This window comes from Ambystoma mexicanum, chromosome 11 (assembly GCF_040938575.1).
Source record: "Ambystoma mexicanum isolate Mex_15411 chromosome 11, UKY_AmexF1_1, whole genome shotgun sequence".
Taxonomy (NCBI): Eukaryota; Metazoa; Chordata; class Amphibia; order Caudata; family Ambystomatidae; genus Ambystoma; species Ambystoma mexicanum.
This window is the reverse complement of record NC_090934.1, coordinates 335,086,655-335,108,863: the sequence shown is the minus strand read 5'-3', so window position 1 is coordinate 335,108,863 and position 22,209 is coordinate 335,086,655. Positions and strand designations below refer to the sequence as shown.

General features: G+C 47.1%; 1 protein-coding gene across 3 annotated transcripts in view; it reads right to left on the bottom strand.

The window, feature by feature from the left end:
• The window catches only part of SCMH1 (Scm polycomb group protein homolog 1), a 1,232,539-nt gene that overhangs the window by 1,010,641 nt on the left and 199,689 nt on the right, over nucleotides 1-22,209 (bottom strand). For 2 of the 3 annotated variants that reach the window (XR_011279630.1, XM_069623049.1), the window contains exon 4: nucleotides 2,944-3,036. The exons of the other annotated variant lie outside the window; for it this stretch is intronic. Coding sequence is in view for 1 of the 2 variants with exons in the window: in XM_069623049.1 (XP_069479150.1) it covers nucleotides 2,944-3,036 (93 nt within the window). In the remaining variant the exon portion in view is untranslated. The remainder of the gene's footprint in view (nucleotides 1-2,943; nucleotides 3,037-22,209) is intronic. 3 annotated transcript variants of the gene reach the window in all.

Genomic DNA, 22,209 nt, shown 5'->3' with positions numbered 1-22,209 from the left:
CACTGATTCATGTGTTGTTGGTTTTTTCCCCAGTGCAATGTTGTTTCTATTTGTTTCAGAGCATTAATTCACCCTGCTCCATCTGTGTGAGTAACTGTCTGAATTGGCCTAACATATGGTTTTCTCTCACTATATGATATATGCACTGCACCAACAAGTATAGCCTGGTGTTTGTTGTGTGTTTTTTTGAGGACCATATGAAGCATGCATTCATTTTTCTATACATTTGTAAGCACTTCTTATTTCAGCATACTATGTATACTATGTGTTCATGACATGCACCACTGCTGCAATGCATTGACCCCCTTCCACCCGTTCTTGAATTTATTTGTGGTCGATGGTTGCCATGGCAACCTTTAGATTGAAAATAGCCCCTAAATTGCTTTTTCATAATCACTTGAACATTAGGCACACTAGTATTTGTTTTAGTGCAATTATACTAATCTGGATCAAGTGCTATACACCAATTCCTGGGGACACTCGATCCTAGCCTGACTCTAAGATGGCTGCCATATAAAACAACCTCTCTGTCCTGGCAACAGCTTTACTAACACTTTGCTGCCGGCTCTCCCCAGTGACTCAGCAGCTTGAGGAGACGCTGCCCGCTGTCTTTTTCCTGCAGACTAACAGTTCTGCCTGATACACGATCCAAGGTAATTCTACTTCTACGGTCCCCAGCTTAGACTAAAACGAGGATCCTGTATTTCTGGACTCTCATTGTTACTTTATATTTATCTTTTAGCCGTGCACCCAACAGCGGATTGTTGTTTTTTGAGAGAGCACTCCTTGACCTTCTTACCTGGATTTTGCCGGTGAGAGGTAAGACTCATTTACATTCAACAAAGCATGTACTGTTATTATTATTATATACATGACACTGGAGGGTTTTTCAACTCCCCACCAATAGTACTTGTTCTGTTTTGTATAACAGGATTACCTAGAGACCAGCCAACGCGGCTAGCGGATCTCTTATACAGTGACTGTGAATTTACCCGATAGGTTAGCTGTGTGTTTTCTAATCACATTGATTACACAATACCTCTGATTTATTCTTTTTAAATTATTTTGCTCATACACCCGTCTGATTGTGGTCTCCCTCCCCTGCAGCACAGACGTCATTTCACACAGAACCCGTCCTGATGATGGCGATATGAATGAAGAGGTTCATCTAGCTCAACTCCAAATCGCCGAAACACCTGGTGTAGACGCACTATTTCCCTGAAACTACAGCACATATATTGCTGTCCACACATGCAAATTTCTCTTTTGTGTCCTTGCAAATGTTTTATGTGGTTTTAAGAACCTTGTTTTGTAACTTCACACCATTGAATTGTGCATTTTTGACAAACCCCCACACAGATTGGGTTTGTTATACACACACTGTCTTTATTTTTGCCTGAAAAACGCCTTGATACAGTGTGTTGAAAACATATTCTTGTTTGTTCTGTTGTGGTCCAAGAAACCATTTTGATGTCTGTTTCTCCCTGGAATTGTGCTTTTATGTATACCACTCACACAGTTCCAATATATAAAATAATTGTGTCCGAGAGATTTTTTTTCTATACGATATAATCTCTATGACTATTGTCTCATTGAAGAAACGGCAGAGTTTGCACAAAAAATTGTGGGATTACGCGTGTATGAGCAATAGTGTTCTTGAACCTATTCACTTGTGTGCTTTGTTCTTCAGTCCCCCATAAGGTCTACCTTTATTAGCATGACTGAAATAAGAGGTATAGCCATCAAAATGGACCAAATCCAGCAACGAAGTCTCCAGAAGAAATACAATTTCTGCATTATCCAGGAGACTATAGAAGCCAGATGGGTCGAACAGGTGTCTATGGCCACACGTGTTCCAAGATATGATTTGTAAATTACCTCATTTGTGAGTGGTGATAGAGGTAAAACACTAACAGAGCCACTCCCAATGTGACTTCAGTCACATCATTTAGAGGTGGGATCAATTCTAATCTGTTGTATCAAATCAGCTTTCTTCTTACCATTCCATTTATCAAGCTCATTCACAGTACAACTATAATCCAAATCATAACCACATTTGTTCAGCTCAGGAGCAAAATCCCTAATTAAAGCAACACAGCTTCCGGGTAGCAGTGAACCTTTGATACAGAGTTTGAACATTGTTCGACAAATTTAAAGTCACTGCTTTTGATGATCCTTAATGGTAGATGGTAATTAAGGATCTCCAATAACTTTCTTCTGTTTATGTTTTTTTTTCCTTCTGTTGGTAGTATTGGAGATGGTAACGATTTATTTGGAAGACAGGAGTTCTTATTGCCTACCATTTTACCCCTTTCCTTAGGAAGATGAAGATTCTTAAACAAGACAGACCTCACCCCAGACTTACTCCCGGCACTCATTACTTTTCGCACCAGGGATTTAACTGATTATGCTGCTCTCAAGTGTAGAGTTAGTACAGTCAGTAGAGCTAATGCAAGAATCATCTAAAGCAGCTTGGGGTTACACTTAGATTTACCTTTTCAATCAATGTTCCAAGTAACCAGCTTGTTAAATTACCTGATTTAAGACCCATTCTTTCTTGCTCGTTTGGAAGGGTGTTGAATAATGGGTATTTGCAGTGAGTCATTGTTATCCTTATCACCAGTATTTAAGGATGGTTTAGCAACAATGTCAGTTTTTAATTTCAACTTCCTACTGCACTCCCTATTTGTCAGCAAACACTCATTGTCTTCTTTATCACTCCCCGCCAAAACCTCTCCAGCTCACAAGTCATTTGCTTAGCACTAGGAGGCACGTTAGTATTAGCCATCTGTGTTTCAGCATTCTTATTAAGATTTTTACTACCCCCAGCATTGATTTTTGCCATCGCTATTAGTAGCCCAGAATGTTTCTCGACTTGACAAGAAATTATGTTTAGGGCAAAACTTGCAGCAATATTGTGGGCATCCAGCTCTTTAAACTTACCGTCATAAGTGCAATCTGTGCAGTCATGGTTATCCAGCAGCGTTATATGCTCTTGGCTTTCGGCATTCTTGCTAGGGGTTCGGTCAACCAGACCTATTAAACAAGGGGAGCAAGATAAATGCTCAGGTACAGGTAGGTTAGCATTTGCAAATGTATCAGTAGAGGCGAATCCCTCTACATAGAATGCCTTATTGTTACCCTCAATTGCCTTAGGAGGCAATGCATGTTCCATATTTGAAATGTGCCTCTCACTGTAACGTAGTCCAATAAGGAATTATTGTTGTCAAACTCAGTGCTTGTAGAGGCTGCATCATTGAAGGGTAACACATTTGGGGCAAGCTTTTCATTGATTTTGATAACAGCATGCTGACCAGAAAAGAAGTCAGTGATCTCATTTGTCTTAGCTATTGGCAATTGAGTATTCACTTCTCCTGTGACAACAGCCTCAGTTCCAGGGCCTTTTTTTTTATTTGCTCTTAATTTACTTTGTAGCTTCATACTGTTTGAATCAGTTCAGTAATGTAGCAATGAGTTTCAAGTACCACACAAAGTTTAGTAGGGTTCCAAAGGCGGCTCAAAGATGTAAATCCACAATCACTGCATGTGGAATAGTGTGTACAGTGTCAGATTTTAATAGGATTCACTGGCGGTTCAAAGAAACAAATCAACAGTCACTGCGTGTGAAATAGTAAAGATGAGATCAAGGATTGAAAGAGTCTCAGGCGGCTCAAAGATAGAAATACACAGTCACCATAAGGTGTCAGGCCAACACCGCCAACTCCCTCCGAGCTCAACACTAAACACACTGCTAGCACACCATTCCATGCGTTTGCAGTGTATTTGTAGTAATTGGTAGTCACATTGGAGGACAAGCGAAAAAAGACTGCCAGTAATCCAGGAAGTGTACAACAGGAGCAAAGATCCTCACGCCACTCTGCCACTAAACACACTGCTAGCACACCATTCCATGCGTTTGCAGTGTATTTGTAGTAATTGGTAGTCACATTGGAGGACAAGCGAAAAAAGACTGCCAGTAATCCAGGAAGTGTACAACAGGAGCAAAGATCCTCACGCCACTCTGCCACTAAACACACTGCTAGCACACCACGAAATTACAATAGAGATTTCCATAAGAACAGCAACACATGCAGATACACAACCGCAATTTTTACAAACCAAATAAAAAAACATTAAAATACAATAAAAATAAGTTTTTTTCTATAGATTTCAGCAAATGTTTCCTTATATTCAAAGTGTTCCTCAAAAATGGCAAGAGTGCCCAACCCACTCAAGGAGAGTCAGCCGCAGCAAATTAAGCATTGCAGGTTTATACTGGAAAAACCCTAATTCATGCAGAAATGGTTTCAGCGTTTGGGCTCTCAACTTAGAGAAAACAGGACAAAAAAACAAAAAGCTAGCCAGGTCCTCCCTTTAAGCAATGCACAAAAGGCACAACTGATGGTCATCGTTTTTCCAAGCTGCCACCACCGCTCTCAAAGGGAGACTATTAAAATGTGTCATTGTTAACGAAATGCGCTGGGAGGGATTCTCAGCCCATAACAGATACTTTTCGGCACTAGAAGCCACAATAATCACATGTCTCCTATTCAAGGGATTTGCCATCTCCAAAGAATCCAGTTTCTCCAAGATATGCAAGGGAAACCTCACTTTAATAGCTCTAATCATATAACTTATCTAGTGGGTAAAAGAGTTAGACTGCACTTAATTCCACCAGCTTAGTTTTTACGTGCCTCCGTCAGAGAATCATCTGATTTGATAGTCTAATTCATGTGACCGTCAGGAGCAGCCACGGGATCATGCACGTCTCCCTCTACCGTTCAGGCCCATGGTGCTGCTTTCCAGTCATGCCTACCTGGCGCTCTGTGGTCCAGTTTATGTGTTCTGCTGTGTGGCTGTATGTTTCGCCGGTTGCTTACTGTGACTGCCTTAGTGCCAGGGTGTTGCCGCAGGGGGAGGAGGTTCCCTCATGCAGCTGTGCCCTTTCTCCCCTGGTTAGCCTGATGGTCAGTGTCGTCCACTTGGGCTGCATTGCAGTGCTTTGTAGATTGTTGGAAGTGGCTGAGGTTTGCCGCAGGAGATTGCGGAAATCACGGATCCGCAGAAATCGTCAGGGCGGTGCCCAGCCCATGGTAGGGTTGGTGGAGGTCTAGGCATGTTCCACGCGGTTCCTGATATGATACTCGGAATAGTCCTTTCCCATTAAGAAGTGGGCTGTTCTTATTGGGGCAGCTTTGTGGTGCATACCAGTCCCTTCTTTCAAGAAGTGCTTCCTCGGAAACTGAAATTGTCTGCGATTATGCACATTGCAGTAGGACACTCCATCTAGAAATCTGAACCTGGTAAAGAATGTGGTCAACTTTGCAGCTGCAGAGCATGGTGTTGTGGCCGTCTCCCCAACATCTCACAGTAACCGACTGTCTGCTATACTGGCAGGAGGCAGAGGCTCCACTATGGGGTAATAGTCTATTAACTTCAGATGTTGAGAAGGATGTCCCTGGCCTGGTTTCAGGCATTTATAAAGCAAGTAAGAAACTGGAAATTACTGACCTAGCCTTAAATATTGGGGAAGCCCAAGGGGTGGCCATTATTGAAATCCAATTGGGAAATATCAATTATTCCTTGGCTATGTCTTCTATGGCCATACACGCCTCTGGGAATAAGATGGAGAAGGCTACTCAAGAGCCACTGGCGATCCCTACACTACAGCTTTTGTTGGGATCTAGGGGAATTCTTGTGGAGGATACTACTCATAAGAGCACATTACCCCTGCACAGTGGCTGCAAGTTAAACTTAGTAAACAGCTTTTCTGATTCCTATAAATGGGTAGACTTGCTGGATAAATGCATAGCACATTACCATCTGGATAAAACGGACAGTGTTTGCCAACTGACTTACAAATCAGAATTGTAACTTCTGCTAAATAAATCTACAACCCGACAGGTTGGACCAGCCTTCGCAAACGGAAAACAGCTGCCAGGAGTTCGAAGTTAAACATGACCCACCTGCCATGAGACTATCCACATTGTTAGTAACTAAAGAACAAACACAGACTCAGACTCAAACTTCTTCCACTGTCATTTGGAAATCAGCACCAGTGCCCCTCCCGACCGTCTATTTCAAAAACTAATTCTGCTACTTTTCAAAGCCCGCGTGTGGGTAAATCTCAAATGCCAGCTATAACGGACAAAACAACGAGGACACTTCATGGGCTGAACATTTTTATTATTACCAACATAGAAAAGCCAGTAGGGAAAGAACCTAGAGAGGCTCTCTCGAATAAAGTATGGGCATGGCTTTATCAGAGAAGTGGGCCAGGAATTATCAGAAAAACTGACCTGAAGGTTCTACATAGGGTCGAGTTGGAAGACTGGTGTACCCAGAAAACAGGGATTGTGTTCTTCTGGGATGTGGGTCCAGTAATCTGCCACTTTTCTTAAGCAGGAGTCATTATCTGCCAAAGTGCTCCTCGAATCTGGGACTAGCGGTCGATTTGAAGGAAGACTAATCTTTTCGTGGAATGCTTTGTTTAGTGTCCATCACGTTTACTTAGATTTGTTAATTGCTTCTTTTTCTGCTTTTGAGCTGCTTATATATTATCATATGACTTTGTATTATGTTTGTTTTGTTTATTGTGTGTTAGCGCTCAGAGGCCTGTGGTGCTTTATAAAATACAAATAAAATAATAAGGACCAAATACCTGATCAGCTTGTGAGTCAGTTCGGCCTTGACGTTACCCCACGGTCGGAGCCAGTGAAACACAGGCTGTGCTAAAATAATATCACTATTGAACGTGCAACCTAGTTCTAAATGGACCCCAAAATTAGGGGCCGCACAAGCAAGTCCCAACACCCTTCTCAAAATCATTCTCCACAACCTGAATTGAATTAACATTGCTATAACCCCACAAATACATGCATACTTTGCGACCAAAGCCGTTTTTCCATTGTATATCTTTAAGACCATGTCAACTGTTTTTGCTTTAAACATGCCCATGGCTCTAGCAACCCCAGCAATGGCTTGCATGAATATCACAGTCCGTTTTGCTACATGGAGGTTGGGAGTGAAATTTGATGAGAACCTGACTCCAAGATAGTCAAAATCATTGATTCTAGGGATTAAAGCACTCTTGCTGAACATTGCTGGGAATTTCAGTGGGCGCTTCCCCTTGCAACAAGCCATAACGACTGATTTTTTAGCATTGACACTTAAATCTAAGGAGTCCATAAATGAAGTATAGTCTTGCATGAGCTTCTCCAACGGTTGAGGCATACGCGCCAATAATACCAGGTCATCCGCATACGCCAATAGTTACCCAGCCTAGGAACATCTGGGGTGGAGTTTAACAGGCATTTTTATAAACCATTAATGTATAGACACAAGAGCAGGGGCACCAGTACACAGCCCTAACGCACACCCAGCTCCACTGGAAAAAAAGCTGTACATGTCCCACTCCTCACACAGGAAAATAGTGTGATCTTATTAAAAGATTGATCAAAACCAGAGGGCAGTTGATGGATCCAAGCATCAGCCACAGCTTTTCACGATTAACTTTAGAGAATGCTGTGCTCAGATCAATGAAGGCAAGGAAGATTGGCTACTATTTCACAAACAAGGAGTGGGTCACAACAAGATATAGATTCAGAGACTGTTCAGATGTGCCGAGGCCAGGTCTGCACCCTAACTGAATGGGAAAAAGAATATTGTTGCCAACCACCCAAGTTTCCAGCCTTGCAAAAATAGCGTGCCCGAAAATGTCTCAAAGTGAAATAGGTTGGTATGAGGAGCGTAGAGCCCTCTGGCTTTTCCTATATATTGGATGTATGATGGCACCAGACCAAGAGATGGGGACCACACCCCCTGAGCATATTCCTTTGAATCCCAGAGTCAAAATTGGAGCCCACAAGTCAAGCTCAAATAAGAAAACGTCAGCTGGCACATTATCTGGGCCCGGCCCCCTATTTCTATTCTGGCACTTTATAGCAACAAAAAAATAAATTTGAATACAATCTTCTCTCGCAAGACTTCCTGCATTGACCGTGGACTATCTACCACCAAAATCAATTTAGTAGCAGCTCCCCAGGTCCTGGCGCTATATAGGCAACAAAAATAAGCTAGCCAAGCCTGTTCTGAAACCGGAAAATGAAAAATGTCATATTTTTATTAAAAGACTTGAGCAGAACAGAAACAATACAAATCATAACGGTACGATATCAGGTACCATAGAGTCTTACACATGTGTGTGCACATTTGTTCGTACATTGGTCAACATTTGCCCCCAATGCCGCTCCCCACATGTGCACGTATCATTAAAACAGTCAACATTGCATTAAGCAGGAAATTAGATTATCAAGTATTAGTCCGCTCCCAACAACTACTAATGATTATGGTCCTTTGCTGTAGAGACTTGGTATATCACAGTTAATACACCCTTGTTGTTCACATGAATACAGATAAGGGTGTGCGAGAGCCGCAATGTTCAGAGGAAGGTCTCCATTAAATCACTAAATCAAGCAGCGTGACCCATAGATTTCTACTTTTTAGACTAGCTCGATCAGCATCACAGTTCTTAGCGAAGAGGCCTCACCGTTTGTCAGGTGCGTCCACTGATTTCCATCCCTTCAGAATGGCCTTCCTTGCAGAAAATAGTATGTGTTAATGAGTCCTCATGCAATTCTTCACTGTTAAGTTTGAAAACCCTTGCCATCGGTGTTGAGAGGATAACGTAGTTTGTGAATCTAGATAGACATCGTATTAAAATTCCCCAGAATGGTTGTATAACTGGACAAGTAAAACAAAACTTCCCCCCGTTAAGCCCACATTGTCTCCAGCAATCAGGTGAATGGGTTAACCCCATAGAATGTAGTTTATATGGTGTGTAGTGTGCCATTTGTACAATCTTATTTTGCATCTCCCTGTGCCTTAGACTGTAGGACACATTCTTAATTGCGTCAAAGGCGTCATACATATCCTCAGCGCAAAGCGGTGTGTCAAATTCTTCAGCCCAAATCTCTGCTAATGTTACATTCCTTGTGAGGTTGTGTTGTGTACAGAAGTCATAAAAGGTCTGGAGAACCCGGAAACATCTCGCCTTAATTCTGCCTAACAGGGTGATGGTTCTCTAGCGCTAGACTCTGCCATGGTGAATTTGCAGCCAATTAACTGTATGGACAGGTATCTCAGCCAGTTTTGGGAGGTGAGACCGAGTTTATTTCTAGCGGTGGGTGTTGTGGTAACTTATGAGGAGTATGAAGAGAATGCTTTTCATAGTGTTTCTTTCCTGTGTGCTGCATCCCTGTATGGTGTCATGGAATGTTGATGACAGCGTTTCTTGTTTATGCATTCTAATGTTTGTCAGTTGGAGAAGGAGCTGAAGGAGCCTCTTAATGTTGGGGGTCTTCTTCTTTTGTTATAACCTAAATAAAACCTTAATATCACTTACCTGTCTGCGCCAGCCTCTTCATAACAATGGGGACGAGGATGGGATAAGGTGGCCGCAGCGGACGGGTGTAAGGAGACCCCCACCAACCAGCCGTGCCTGTTTTGCTCCTGAAGTCTGCTCCGCCGTGCCCGGCGTTGAGTGACCCGCAAGAGGTACGACCTTGAACTCCCCCAGCGTCCTGGTTAGGAGAAGCGGCGGCCCTGCCTCTAAAGTTAGCAAGAGCCAGTGTGAACGACAGAACTGCCGTCGAAGTTTCACAAGTGAGAGTCATTCGGGTAGGAGCAGATGTGGCAGTAAGCTTAGGAGGGAGCGGCAGCTGATCAAGCACCATCGGCACAGGGGAGGTTGCTCCGCTTTTCCCCGGCGTCAAGCGGCCGTCATATCCCTGCAACTGCTGTCAAGTAAGTGCTGATTTTTTTTTCTATCCACACCGCCGCGGATCCCAGCGAGGGGCCATTACTCTACGGCTGTTCGCTACAGAGCAGGCAGGAAGACAGGCCCAGTTACCGTATTCCTGCTAATAGAGGGATATGGTGCATCTGCACAGGAGGGTGCAACGTAATTACCGCAATACATGTGATAGAGGCTCAAGTAAATTCAATTACAGCACCGTTCTGGGTACATCGCTACAGCATTTCCCTTGAGAGGGTGGAAACTGAACTGTGGCAGCAAAAGGTGTTCCAGTGACAGCAAAAGCGGTCCCAGATTGAGGATAAAAATCTTTTGTGACAACCCTGCAGATTAGACCCAGCTATAAGAAAGTGACCCCTGCATTCCCAGTGGAAGGATTAGATAACTCCCTCCAACAAGCGCACAAGGATGTAATTTAGAAGTGCAACGAGAAAAAAAACACTGCTCTGAACTAGGATTGTAACCTTAGTTGCCAGCCCTTAAAGACATGGCAGCTTTGCCTGGCATATCTGGACCACCCATATTTATGCCTACGCCAGGGGCGGCGAAAATTGCTTGGCCCCAATGGCACAAGGGCTTTATGCATCATATGAAGGCAGCCGGGGGAACGGCATATTCCAGCGAAAGGAAGTTGGCGTTATTGCTTCACTTTTTGGGTTACGAAGGCCAAAGAATTTTTGAGACCCTCCCTCAGCTAGCAAGTGATGGAAGGGGTGATGAATTGAATGATTTCGAGTCAGCCTTGATGAAGTTAGACAAACATTTCAACCCAAAAAGAAGCACAATTTTGGAACGTTACAATTTCCGCATGCAGGCTCATGGGGAGACTGTTGATGACTATGTGACCGCTCTCCGTCATCTGGCCCTAACTTGTAAATTTCAAGGACGTTTCGACGAGCACATCCGTGACCAATTCATGACGCATTGTCGGTCAAATAAGATATGCGAGGAACTGTGGCTGAAGGACGAGCCGAACTTGGACGAGGTATTGGACCTAGCTAAACGTGTAGAACATTCTCTGGCATTTGTTGCCAAGATATCAAATGTTGAAGGAGGAGATTCTAAGGATGCCAAGCCGGAAGTGTTAAATGTGGGTGAAGGGAAGAACAGAAGGAAGGGAAGAAACAAACAGAAGAAGGAGAGGAGTAATACAGAAGAAAGAAGAAACCAAGTGTCGACGCAAAAAAGTGAAAGGAGAGAAGATAAAAAAGGAGAGATTGTGCTATCGGTGTGCCAGTGCGACCATTTTGCATCTTCAGTGGTGTACACGTTTAGCTAGGTCCAACATTTTGCATCTTCAGTGGTGTATCCAGGGCAGAAGGCAATCTGTAATAAGTGCAAAAGGAGAGGACACTTTGGGACGTGCTGCAAGAACTATCAGTTTGGCCAAATGAGTCAAAGGAAGGTTCTATACGTGAATGAAGAGGAAGAGGGGAGGTCATCAGAAGATGACACTGTACTGGCATTGCAAAACGTTATCGTGAACACTGTCAATGTTGTTAGTAGGGATGGTATCCTGGATGATTGTGAGCGCCCATATGCTGTCTTGACTGTGAATGGATGTAAGGTGTCAATGATGGCTGACTCAGGGTCGAAAATCACTTTAATATCCAGAAGCGCATTTGAGGACGAAATGAAAGGGGCAGTGTCGACATTATCAGTGCCAGACATAAGTCCAGGGGGTACAACCAAGAAAAGATTGATTTGCTGGGATATGTCTGGTGTAGGTTTGAATTTAAAGGACGCTTTTGTGAGGGGAAAGTATATGTGACCAAGAAGGGTCAATCCTTGTTAGGATGGAGAGAGCAAAATAATTTGGGAATCAGATTAGATCCCAACCACCCTGATCAAGTTTTACAAGTATCAGAAGCATGTTCAATGTATAGCAAGTATGTGAGAGACCATGGGAAGGTATTTGACGAGACATGGGGAAGGGTGCGGATTGGATAAGTTGGCTATGATACAGAATAGGATCTGGGCCCTAAGGATGGCGCCACATTCAACAACAGGTCTGTGCCCGTTTGAGCTTATGAGAGGCAGGAAGCCATATTCCATGGCGTGTCCGCCATGGCTGGGTAGGAGTAGGGAAACGGATCTGGTTGTTGAAGTAAGAAAGTCATTGGTGAGGAAGAAGTCTGAATGGGTTGCTCGTGAAAACCTGAAGAGAGGTAAGGAAGAGCTGCGCGTAGAATGTGGAGATTGGGTCAGGATTAAGAAGGGTTTGTCAAGAGGAAAGGAGAATCTCTTTATTCGGATCCGGTCAGAGTTGTAGCGGTCATGAAAGGGGCCGTACGTGTGGCTGGAGGACAAGTGTGGAATAAAGACAGAATTGCTGCGGTCAAGAGAGGCCATATATAAGTTTGTGCCAAAAACTGGACCATTTTTTGAGTTATTTTGGTCATCAACATGACACCTTTGAATTATTTTATTGACATTAGAATTTAGATTATATAAGTGAAGTTAAAAAAAAAAAGGGGAGATGTTTTATGGTGATTTATGAGAAGTATGAAGAGAATGCTTTTCATAGTGTTTCTTTCCTGTGTGCTGCATCCCTGTATGATGTCATGGAATGTTGATGACAGCGTTTCTTGTTTATGCATTCTAATGTTTGGAGAAGGAGCTGAAGGAGAGGAGCCTCTTAATGTTGGGGGTCTTCTTCTTTTGTTATAACCTAAATAAAACCTTAATATCACTTACCTGTCTGCGCCAGCCTCTTCATAACAGTGGGGAACAGCAGTATTGTCAGAACGTCAAAAGTCAATCCGAATGCCGCTCCAAGCAGTGGCCTGTCGGTATGAGAGACCCAAAGGCCAGCAGGGCTTTCAAGCTAAGCCAGGGCAGGACTTCGCGGGCATTACACCCGGTCAGTGTGCGCATTCGGTCTCATTAGGCCACGGTGGGCCTTATCACGGGGTGGGTGTGATGCTGGAAATGTATTGGAGGGACAGGGCCTCCCTGTCTTTGTCCCGGAGTCCTTTTCCATGTGCGTTCTGTGTTGTTTTCTGTCCAGGAGTCCATGTGGGACTCCTGGCAGTGCAGCTCTTCCTCTTTTTTGTTTTGTGTACATACCCTTATGGCACCCATGGGGAGGGGCGTGGCTTGGCGCCAATGGCGTGCAGTAGCTGATCTGCCGAGCTCCGGCCGAGATGCCGTTTCCTGATCCTTTTCTCCGGCTCATGTGAAGCACCAGCCCTCGGAGAAGAACGTGCTGTTGTGGGAAGCGGACCTGTACCCGAGCCGCCGGTGGGCCCATTGAATCGGACCTCCTAGACACTACCGGAGCTCTAAGACTGCTCTCCCCCCTCCGCTCCGATTGAATCCAAGATGGCGCCTCGTACCACATAGCGGAGCCTCTAAGGGGAACCCCTCCCCCACCGGACTTCCAGGGGGCCGCCCAGTTGGCACAAGCGCTGGGCCTGCAGCCTGGACGCTCCCCGTCGCACAGTGCGGGGGCTCTCGGGCCGGATCACACGCACCACGCGGGCCCCGCCGCAGTTACGCACGGCCCACTGAGGTGACCCAAGCTCCGGAACGGCGAACACCTCTGCGGCTGGGTGAGCGTGGACAAGGACACATCGACATACCCAATCCTGGGCTTCCCTGGGCCGCAACAGACTGCACTGCGGCTCACCTCACCGGGACGGCGCCAGACCCGATTCCGGCATGGATTGCCCAGCACCCCGGTGCACAGGAGGAGAAGATAGACGCGCCGCGGGACACTCCTCGGCACGGACCCACAAGACAAGGTGCGTGAGACCTCGCAACACCTGCGAAAGGGAACCCCTGCATACCCAGATTCTACTTGCATCTACCCTGAGGGGCCTGCACGCTTAAGACCGAGGGCGAGCAAAACATCGACCTGGGCCCCCTACCCCAAGGCCAGCATCGGAAGGGGGACTCTATCACATCCCCGCATGCTATCTAGCTCCTGAGGCCCAGGGCATCCACAACTACCACCTCACGATGGCCGCCAAGAACAAAACCAGAGCTGCCACCATGGACTCCTTTGTTTCCACCAAGGTAAAGACCCCTACTCAAGCTAGGGCAGCCCCTCTGAAACCGCCCAGACAAGCGAAGGGGTAGCCGCCGAAAATCACTCAAATACTGGAAGCCATAGCCTCATTAAAAACGCACATAGACTCCAAGATCAACAAATTTAAAATAGACATTCAACTCATTCGCCAGGACGCACGCAACTTAGCGGAGAGGGTAACGACCATCGAACAATCAACAGAGGAAACATCTGGGGCCACTACAGCTCTACAGTCTGAAGTCGCCCACCTGAAGAGGAAAGTAGCCTTCCTAGAAGAGAGGGCGGAAGAGGCCGAAGGCCGGGCCAGACGGGGCAACATTAGGATCCTAGCTGTCCCAGAGGGAAGTGAAGGGGCAAACACCACATCCTTCATCGAAACCCTTCTGCTGCAAGAAATTGGGGCCGGCAAGCTGACACAGGGATTCTCGGTCGAAAGGGCCCACAGGTCCCTCCAGAAGCGCCCCTCCGCCCCTCCGGGCTCGCACCCTAGACCAATAATAGCCAAGATACTGAACTTTCAGGACAGAGAAACTATCTTAAGAAACTCCAGGGAGGGCGGCCCCATCGAAAGGGGGGACTCCAAAATTGCCGGACTACACGCAGAAGGTGCAAAGAGAGAGAAATTCATTTGTCCCGATAAAAGCTAGGCTCTGGCAATTGAACCTGAAATACAGGCTACTATACCCGTCGCGCCTCAGGGTCATTTATAAGGAGAGCGTGGTATTCCTCGACAATCCAGACGCAGCCAACATATGGCTAGAGGACAATAATCTTGCCGACCGCAAGGACAATCCACGGACAGAGGCCTAACTCCCTCAGATTTCACAAGTAACCCACATGTAACCGTAAAGAACCAGCAAATAAGACGCCGGAAACCAGAAGGTAATCCAATCTCAGTTTACCACACGGAAACGGCCTCGTTCGGCTCCGCCGCCAGGCCCTAGCCCCATCCCCAGCGTAGAATTCAGTAGGGCCAGGCACCCGCCTGACCCAGCTCGCGCCTGACTCCCCGATGGGCTTCGACGGCTCGAGAGCGCCTGAGCACCGCGACAATGTTGTAGTCGCTGGGCGCACCAGTTTGAGTTTTGTTATTAGTTTCATTAGTTACAGTCTTCAAATTTCTCTCGCTAATAAAGACCGGGATGGGCCCAGGACTTGACCCAGGAGCTCGGGAACCAGCGGTGTCTCCCCTGCAATCCGCTCACCACGGATTAAAGCACAGCCAAACCCTAGGGACGGAGTCCCGTGCCAGACCCGAAACTCGGACCCGATGGCGGCACAACTTACCGTGATGACATGGAATGTGAGGGGCATGGCTCATACCTCAGACCGAATCGCATACAATCCTATCTCAAAAAGAAGAAAGTGTCGATTGCACTGCTGCAGGAAACCCACCTCACGATGGAGGCCATGTCCAAGATTGCAGACCGATGGGCCGGACCTGTGAGAGGGTCCCCCAACTCCAAATATGCGAGAGGGGTGCTAACATGGATAAGCCCGGACGTGCCCTTCCAAATGGAGGGGTGTGAACTAGACAAAGAGGGGAGATATGTAGTGATTTGGAGCACAATGGAACAGACCCCGATTTGCTTGGCTAACTCATACTTCCCACATCACGGAATACCGGCATACCTCACCACAATGATCGCAAAGCTGACTCAACACCGGGATCGCACCTTTATATGGGGCGGCAACTTCAATTGCGTCGCTGACGCAAGCATGGACAGATCATTGCCTCCTCCCCATTCGAGCAACCTCACAACCCGTGCCCTGAAGGAAACACTGGAGCAGCTCAACTTGGTGGACATCTGGAGGGAACCCAACCGAGAGGACCTACTCCCACTACTCGGCCCCGCACGGAGTCCATACAAGAATTGACTGTCTGTTCATCGACAAGGAGCTTGCCCCACGAGACGCAGCTACAGAATACCTGGGGAGAACGATCTCCGACCATTCCCCACTAACCATGTTATGGCAACAAAAGGGACCCAGTCCCCCGATCCCTATGTGGAGGATGCCGACTGCGGCACTTGAAGACCCTGAGTTCAGGGAAGACCTCACCGGAAAACTCGAAGAATATCTGGAAATCAACAAGGGTTTGGTATCCTCCTGGAGCACATTATGGGAAGCTATGAAGGTGGTGACCAGAGGAGAAATTACATCAAAAGCCGGCGGAATTCGCAGGCAATTAAAGACAACACTCAAAGCACAAGAAGCAAAGATCTCCCGACTAGAGTTCACCCACGACAACTCCACAGAGATTGAGAGCAAATTGAAGGAAGCACGCGTAAAATGTCAGCAAGCATGGGAAAGACTGGAGAAATTCGATTTCACCACATATACTACCAGATCCCACAAGGAATCGGACAAACCGGGGAGATTACTGGCCTGGCTCTGCAAGCGAGAATACCCCGAGCACCTCCCGACGGAGATACGGGACGCCGATGGGATACCCCACACGACACAACTGGGGATCAACGACGCATTTGCCAAATTCTATTCCAAATTGTACGCCCACGAGGCACAAATTCCCACGGAGGACATTATAGAAACACTCGAGGAGATAGATCTCCCCCGAATATCAGCCGAGCAGAGAGAAGAACTGGAGATGGAGATCACTCCTGAAGACGTGCAAGGGGCAATCAGGTCCCTCTCTACCAGCAAGGCCCCCGGCAGCGACAGCCTCCCACCTGGGTTCTACAAAACGTACGAGCCCATCCTCACCCCAGTTCTCCACGAAGTCTACCAAGAGGCATACACAAACGGGGTCCTACCCAACACCATGAAAGAGACCATAATCATTCCCATGCTCAAGCCACACAAATCACCCACCGATTGCGAATCCTATCACCCCCTGGCCATGCTAAATTATGATGCTAAGATTCTCACATCCATACTAGCCAGCAAGCTGGCCAGAGTGGTGGGATCCATAATCCATGAAGACCAGAACGGATTTGTGCCTGGGCGCAACACCACAGCTAACCTAAGGAGGCTACAACACATAATGGCCGAAACATACGAAAGAGATGAAGACCTGGCGGTATTGTCGCTTGACGCTATCAAGGCCTTCGACTCCATATATTGGGAATGGATTAGGGAGGTCTTGAGTAGATTCGGCTTCGGAGGGGGCTTCATCAGGTGGATCAAGGTCCTCTATAATTCCCCAATGGCAAGAGTGAAAACGGGAAGAATGGTATCGGCAGCCTGGGAAATACAAAGGGGAACGAGACAGGGGTGCCCGCTATCGCCCATGCTGTACATACTGGGCCTGGAGCCGATCGCATTATACTTTAGGCAACAGCTCTTCGACGCTGGCATCAAGGTGGGCAATGTACACCACATAATATCCCTATACGCGGACAACGTTCTTCTATACCTGAGAAGCCCCGAGGTCAACGCACCAACAGCGCTAGAGGTACTCGACAATTATGCGAAATACTCCGGGATCAGATTCAGCAGAAGTAAGTCCTCTGCGTTTCCCCTGGCGGGCCTACGCGGCACACCAGAAAACAACCTCCCGGCTGTAGGAATAGGTTGGCAACTGGTCAAGTTCCGGTACCTAGGGATCAACGTGAGCCACACCCCGCTACTCACGCATGAACACAACACAGAAGTCGCAACCACGAGTCTTCGACGCTCTATAAAGTTCTGGTCCAAGCTCCCGCTGGCAATGGTAGGCAGAGCAGCGATAGTCAAGATGATCATACTCCCCAGATTCCTATACTTTTTCGTGAATATTTGTCACTATGTCCGACCGCCCTTCTTCAAGAAACTGGAGGAAATCAAGGACTTCCTGTGGGGACCTCACAGACACAAACTGTCGCTAGCCATCCTATCCCTGCCACATAAAGAGGGAGGGATAAAGCTACCAGATCTCCAGTTATACTACCTGGCTGCCAGTTAAGCCACATAACGAAATGGCTCCCAGACGAACCTTCGGCTGAATCGGAACTACTGAGGCAATCCTCGATCAACGTAATCCCCAAGGAAACCCTATGGCACCCCATACGGCAATCCCCGGTTACCCCACAGGTAATTGAGCTAGGAAGGAAGATATGGGCCAGGTCCTGTTACATCAAGCGAGTGAAACACCCGTACTCTCCGGATAATCCTATCTTGGCAGACACTTGTAGAACGGAGGCAGACCTATCCACAGCAAGGAGGTGCGAAGAAGCCGGCATATACACATGGGGTGACATGTTTGAGGAGGGGGAATTCAGGGACTTCGAGTCACTAAAGGTCATTGAAGGAATACCCCCAGGCCAGTTTCTCTGGTACCACCGCCTCAAGCAGACCGCCAAGAAACAATGGAACAGCTAGCCAGAGGAGCCCACCCCAGACCCTCTACTACAAGAGATGCACGACCTTACGGATGGTTGGAGACCAGTCTCCAGGCTCTATAACAGACTATGTGACAAACCCAACCCTAAAGGCGAAGCTCTGAGGGCAAGATGGGAAGTAGACCTCGAGACCCCAATCAAGGATAAAGAATGGGAAAGAGTGTTAATATTCCCCAAAAAAGTGTCAAGGAACGCTAGATTCGACCAGATTCAGTTGAACGTCCTGTACAGGACATACATGACCCCACACAGGGTCGCCTCCTTGAACAAGACATCCTCCCCAGCATGCCCATGGTGTGGGAACGATAATGCGGATATGATCCACATGTTCTGGACTTGCACTAGGGCGATGACACTATGGTCCAAAGCTAAACAGACTTGCATGGACGCCGGAATGCAGAGGTACGAATGGACTCCCGGCGAGTGCCTACTGGGAATTTACCCCAGACCCAGCAAATTCAAACACGCTGTTAGGTTAATGGACATCTCATGCATCCTGGCTAAGAGAACCATCGCGATGGCTTGGAAGACGCCATCGGGCCCCAGGCATGAACGCTGGCTTAAAGAGATGGAGAGATGGACGGCAGCTGAAACTAGAGCCTGGCAAGAAGGAACAACATCAAGCGGCGAAACAGAGAGCGGCACCTTGGACTCTTGGAGGGCCCTCCTGAGAGACATTCGCTTCAGCGCTGACCACAAACCCCCCTGATAACCCATACCATCACACCAACACTAACTACCTGCACCTGGCCTGAACCGACGGACCCTGTATGCGACCCCCCCTGCTTCCTGAAGCACTGGGACATTGGCCTCGACCCATCCATCGAAACGTTCGCTATTATATGAAGACTGTTGTTGTTTTTGTTGTTCTTTCCCCCTTCTTCTGTTCTCCCCTCCTCACTATTTCCTCCTTTGTTTACCTCACATGTTTGTACTGCACGTATTTTCTCACCAAATACCAATAAAATACGTTTGAAAAAAAACAATGGCACCCATGGGTGGGGGTACAACCCTGTGCCCCTAGTGTATGTTTTTGAGCACCTGTGTGTGACCCACAGAGCAGGGTATGGTCCCTGTGGCCTCTTGGTTTCTATTGCATGTTACCTTATTTTTCCCAAAGTCCTGAGAAGCCCTGCCTCTGTCTCTTCCCCCTGACTGGCTGTTGGGTGGAAGTTCCATATATGGTATTGTGAAGTCCAGGCCATACTGGTTGCAGCCCTACCAGTGACTGTATGTTGTGGGTACACCCTTGGGGTGGGACCTGGGTGAATGGAGTGGATGACCAATGTGCACTTCTTGTTATGGGTGTCTATTTTCTAGTATGTGACACAAAGACTGAGACAGCCCTACCCGAAACTGGTATGAATGCAGTGTGTAGTGCTGAATGGCTGGGTACTTTTCCCAATCCACATTCCTTGTTGTGAGTGTCCGAGAGAGAGGAGAATGGCCTGAATGCCTGGTGAGCCTGATTGGCTGCCTGCCTGCTGAATGCCCTTCCGAGTGATTGTTTGCCCGAGTGTGACCCAGCAGAATGAATGAGAGTCCTAACAGTATATCTAGGGGCCTCTCACTGCTAGAAATCGTTCAGAAGCTCAAGTCGAAACTGATGCTTGATCTCGACCGCCAAGCCCGGAGAAGGTGGACTGCTGTTACCTTCACCGCAATCTGAAATCCGCTGGGACGTCGAGACTGATCCGAGAGAGGACCTGACTAGGAGACCTCTTCACGAGCTACGAGGAACTATTGTGCACTGCTAACCTTCGCCGAAGCTCCCTGGAAGTCGGACCCTCGACATGCTGCCAACCGGAGATGGGGACCGCCGAGGAGAACAGAGAAGCACCGGACATTCCGTCCAACGTCGTCAACCAGGGTTCACAGGTTTGCTATAACCACTGGAGGCCTGTCAAAGTCGTGTTGTCCAGAAGCAGGCACCTCTTGACGCCGTGCCGCTGATGACCGGAGCCGCAACGCTCCACTTGATTAAGACACTTTAAATCCAAGGACGCTCTCGCCTGCTTTATATTGCTGGATAAAGTCGAGGCCGCCGACGTGCAGAGGAGCATACACCGGTGGATTTCCCGCCACCCGAAGACCGCAGAGACGCCAGACAACTCAACACCCTTGCTGGGCCAAAGTTCTTAAATGACTCTTTGCGATAACAAACTATCGACGCTGAGGTGCCCCGCACGCCTCATCTTCGCAGGATGTCCATGACCGATCGTCGACGAGCACCACCATGACCGAAGCTGCTGCCTCAAAGCAGTTCTTCATCATTTCTTCGAGGAATCTCGAGGATCCGTGGCTCCTGCCTTAAAGGGAGCCGCTCAAGAAGATTCCGTTGACGATCCAACGTCGAACTCTGCTATTCCAGGTACATTGGTGTGGTAGAACCAATTTAGAAGGAAATAAGACTCATAGAAACAATATATGGGCTGGGCTTGTATGATATCTTTATTTACAGGTTGTCCAGGTGGGGGGATCCTCATACAGAACTGTGCCTGGTTGTAGGGGCTCAGTACTCTGCCTATTCTAACCAACTGCGTTTCCTATGTCTATTGTTGGTTCCCTTTATTCATTGATTTGTGTGATTTTTGACCAAAGTACAGTCTGATAGTAATTGTGGTACCACGTAGAACTGTGTATATATTTGCCATTGTAGATTTACTAAGCACAAAGTGAGTTATTGTGATTGTGTATATAACCTTGAACCTTAATTATATAAATACTGTGTTTTTACTAATACAGTGTGTGGGCGCCTGGGGACTACACTGTACGTAAGAATCAGCCTGCATCACCTCCTGAGAGTTAGGCCTCGATTGCTCACCCACGTTTTACCAAATAGAGAATCTTGGCTGGGATCCAATGTGCCTCTCCTCTTCCATATAGAGAGCATGAGTACAGACACCCCCTTCCAATCTTTACAGTGGGTCCTAATCAGCTTTGAGAGTCATCTATATGGGATGGATATAACCTCCCGAGGTTTGAAAGGGCTTGCAGTTTGATAGATCGCTAGCTAGTCATATTGGTAGTGTTGAACCATTTGTTTGTCCCAGGTCACCTGACTGGCCAAGTAAGGGAGGGCTAGACCACCATAGGCCTGATAGGTCTGTAGAATAGACTTATTCAGGCGTGCTTTTTTGCCCTGTCAGATGAATTTCGCCATCACCCCATCAAAGTCATCATACAGCTGTTTCAGGGCGGGGGTGAAGGAATCATAGTGGCTAGGTCGATCGGTTTAAGCATCGAGTTCCTTTTTAATGCGTTTATCCTTCTGGTAAGTGAGAACAGGATAGCCTGCCATCTTTCAAGGACTGCTTTCATTTTCCGAAGGATTGGGCGATAGTTCAGCTTGGCTAAATCAGAAAGGTGCACGCTTCAATTGATCCCTAGGTATTTAATGCAATGGCTCTGTAAAGGCGCAACACCACATGGGTCCCAGGGTACATCCGTTTGTATAGGCATAACCTCTGATTTGTCCCAATTGACAAAATAGCCCGCAATCAGTCCATATTCTAATAGCATCGCTCGGATTCTGAGTAGGAAGCAGGTATAATTGCTGATATAGAGTAATAAATCCTCTGCGTAAAGGGAGTGACTATGCTCCTCATTCCCTTTTCTAAACCCTGCCTATTCTGCAACTGCACGCAGCTTTTTTGCCAATGGTATGGTTACAATCGCATACAATAGGGGCAGCCTTGTCACGTGCCAGGGTGCAGCAGGAGAGTCTCAGAGGTATGACCATTAGTGACAACAGTGGTATGGGTGCACCATAGACAAGTTGGATCATGTGTAGAATATGTCCCATGAAGCTAAAACCCTGGAGAACCGTGAACATATAGTTCCACTGCACCCGGTCAAAAGCCTTCTTGGCATCCAGTGACAGGACTATCATCTGGCTCAGAAGACCCCTCAATTATGTGTAGTAATCATTGCAGGTTAGCAGAAGAGTGACGGTGAAGTATAAAATCAGTCTGATTCTGATGTATCAGAGTTGGCATGAGCCTCAAGGCGGTTTGCTGCCA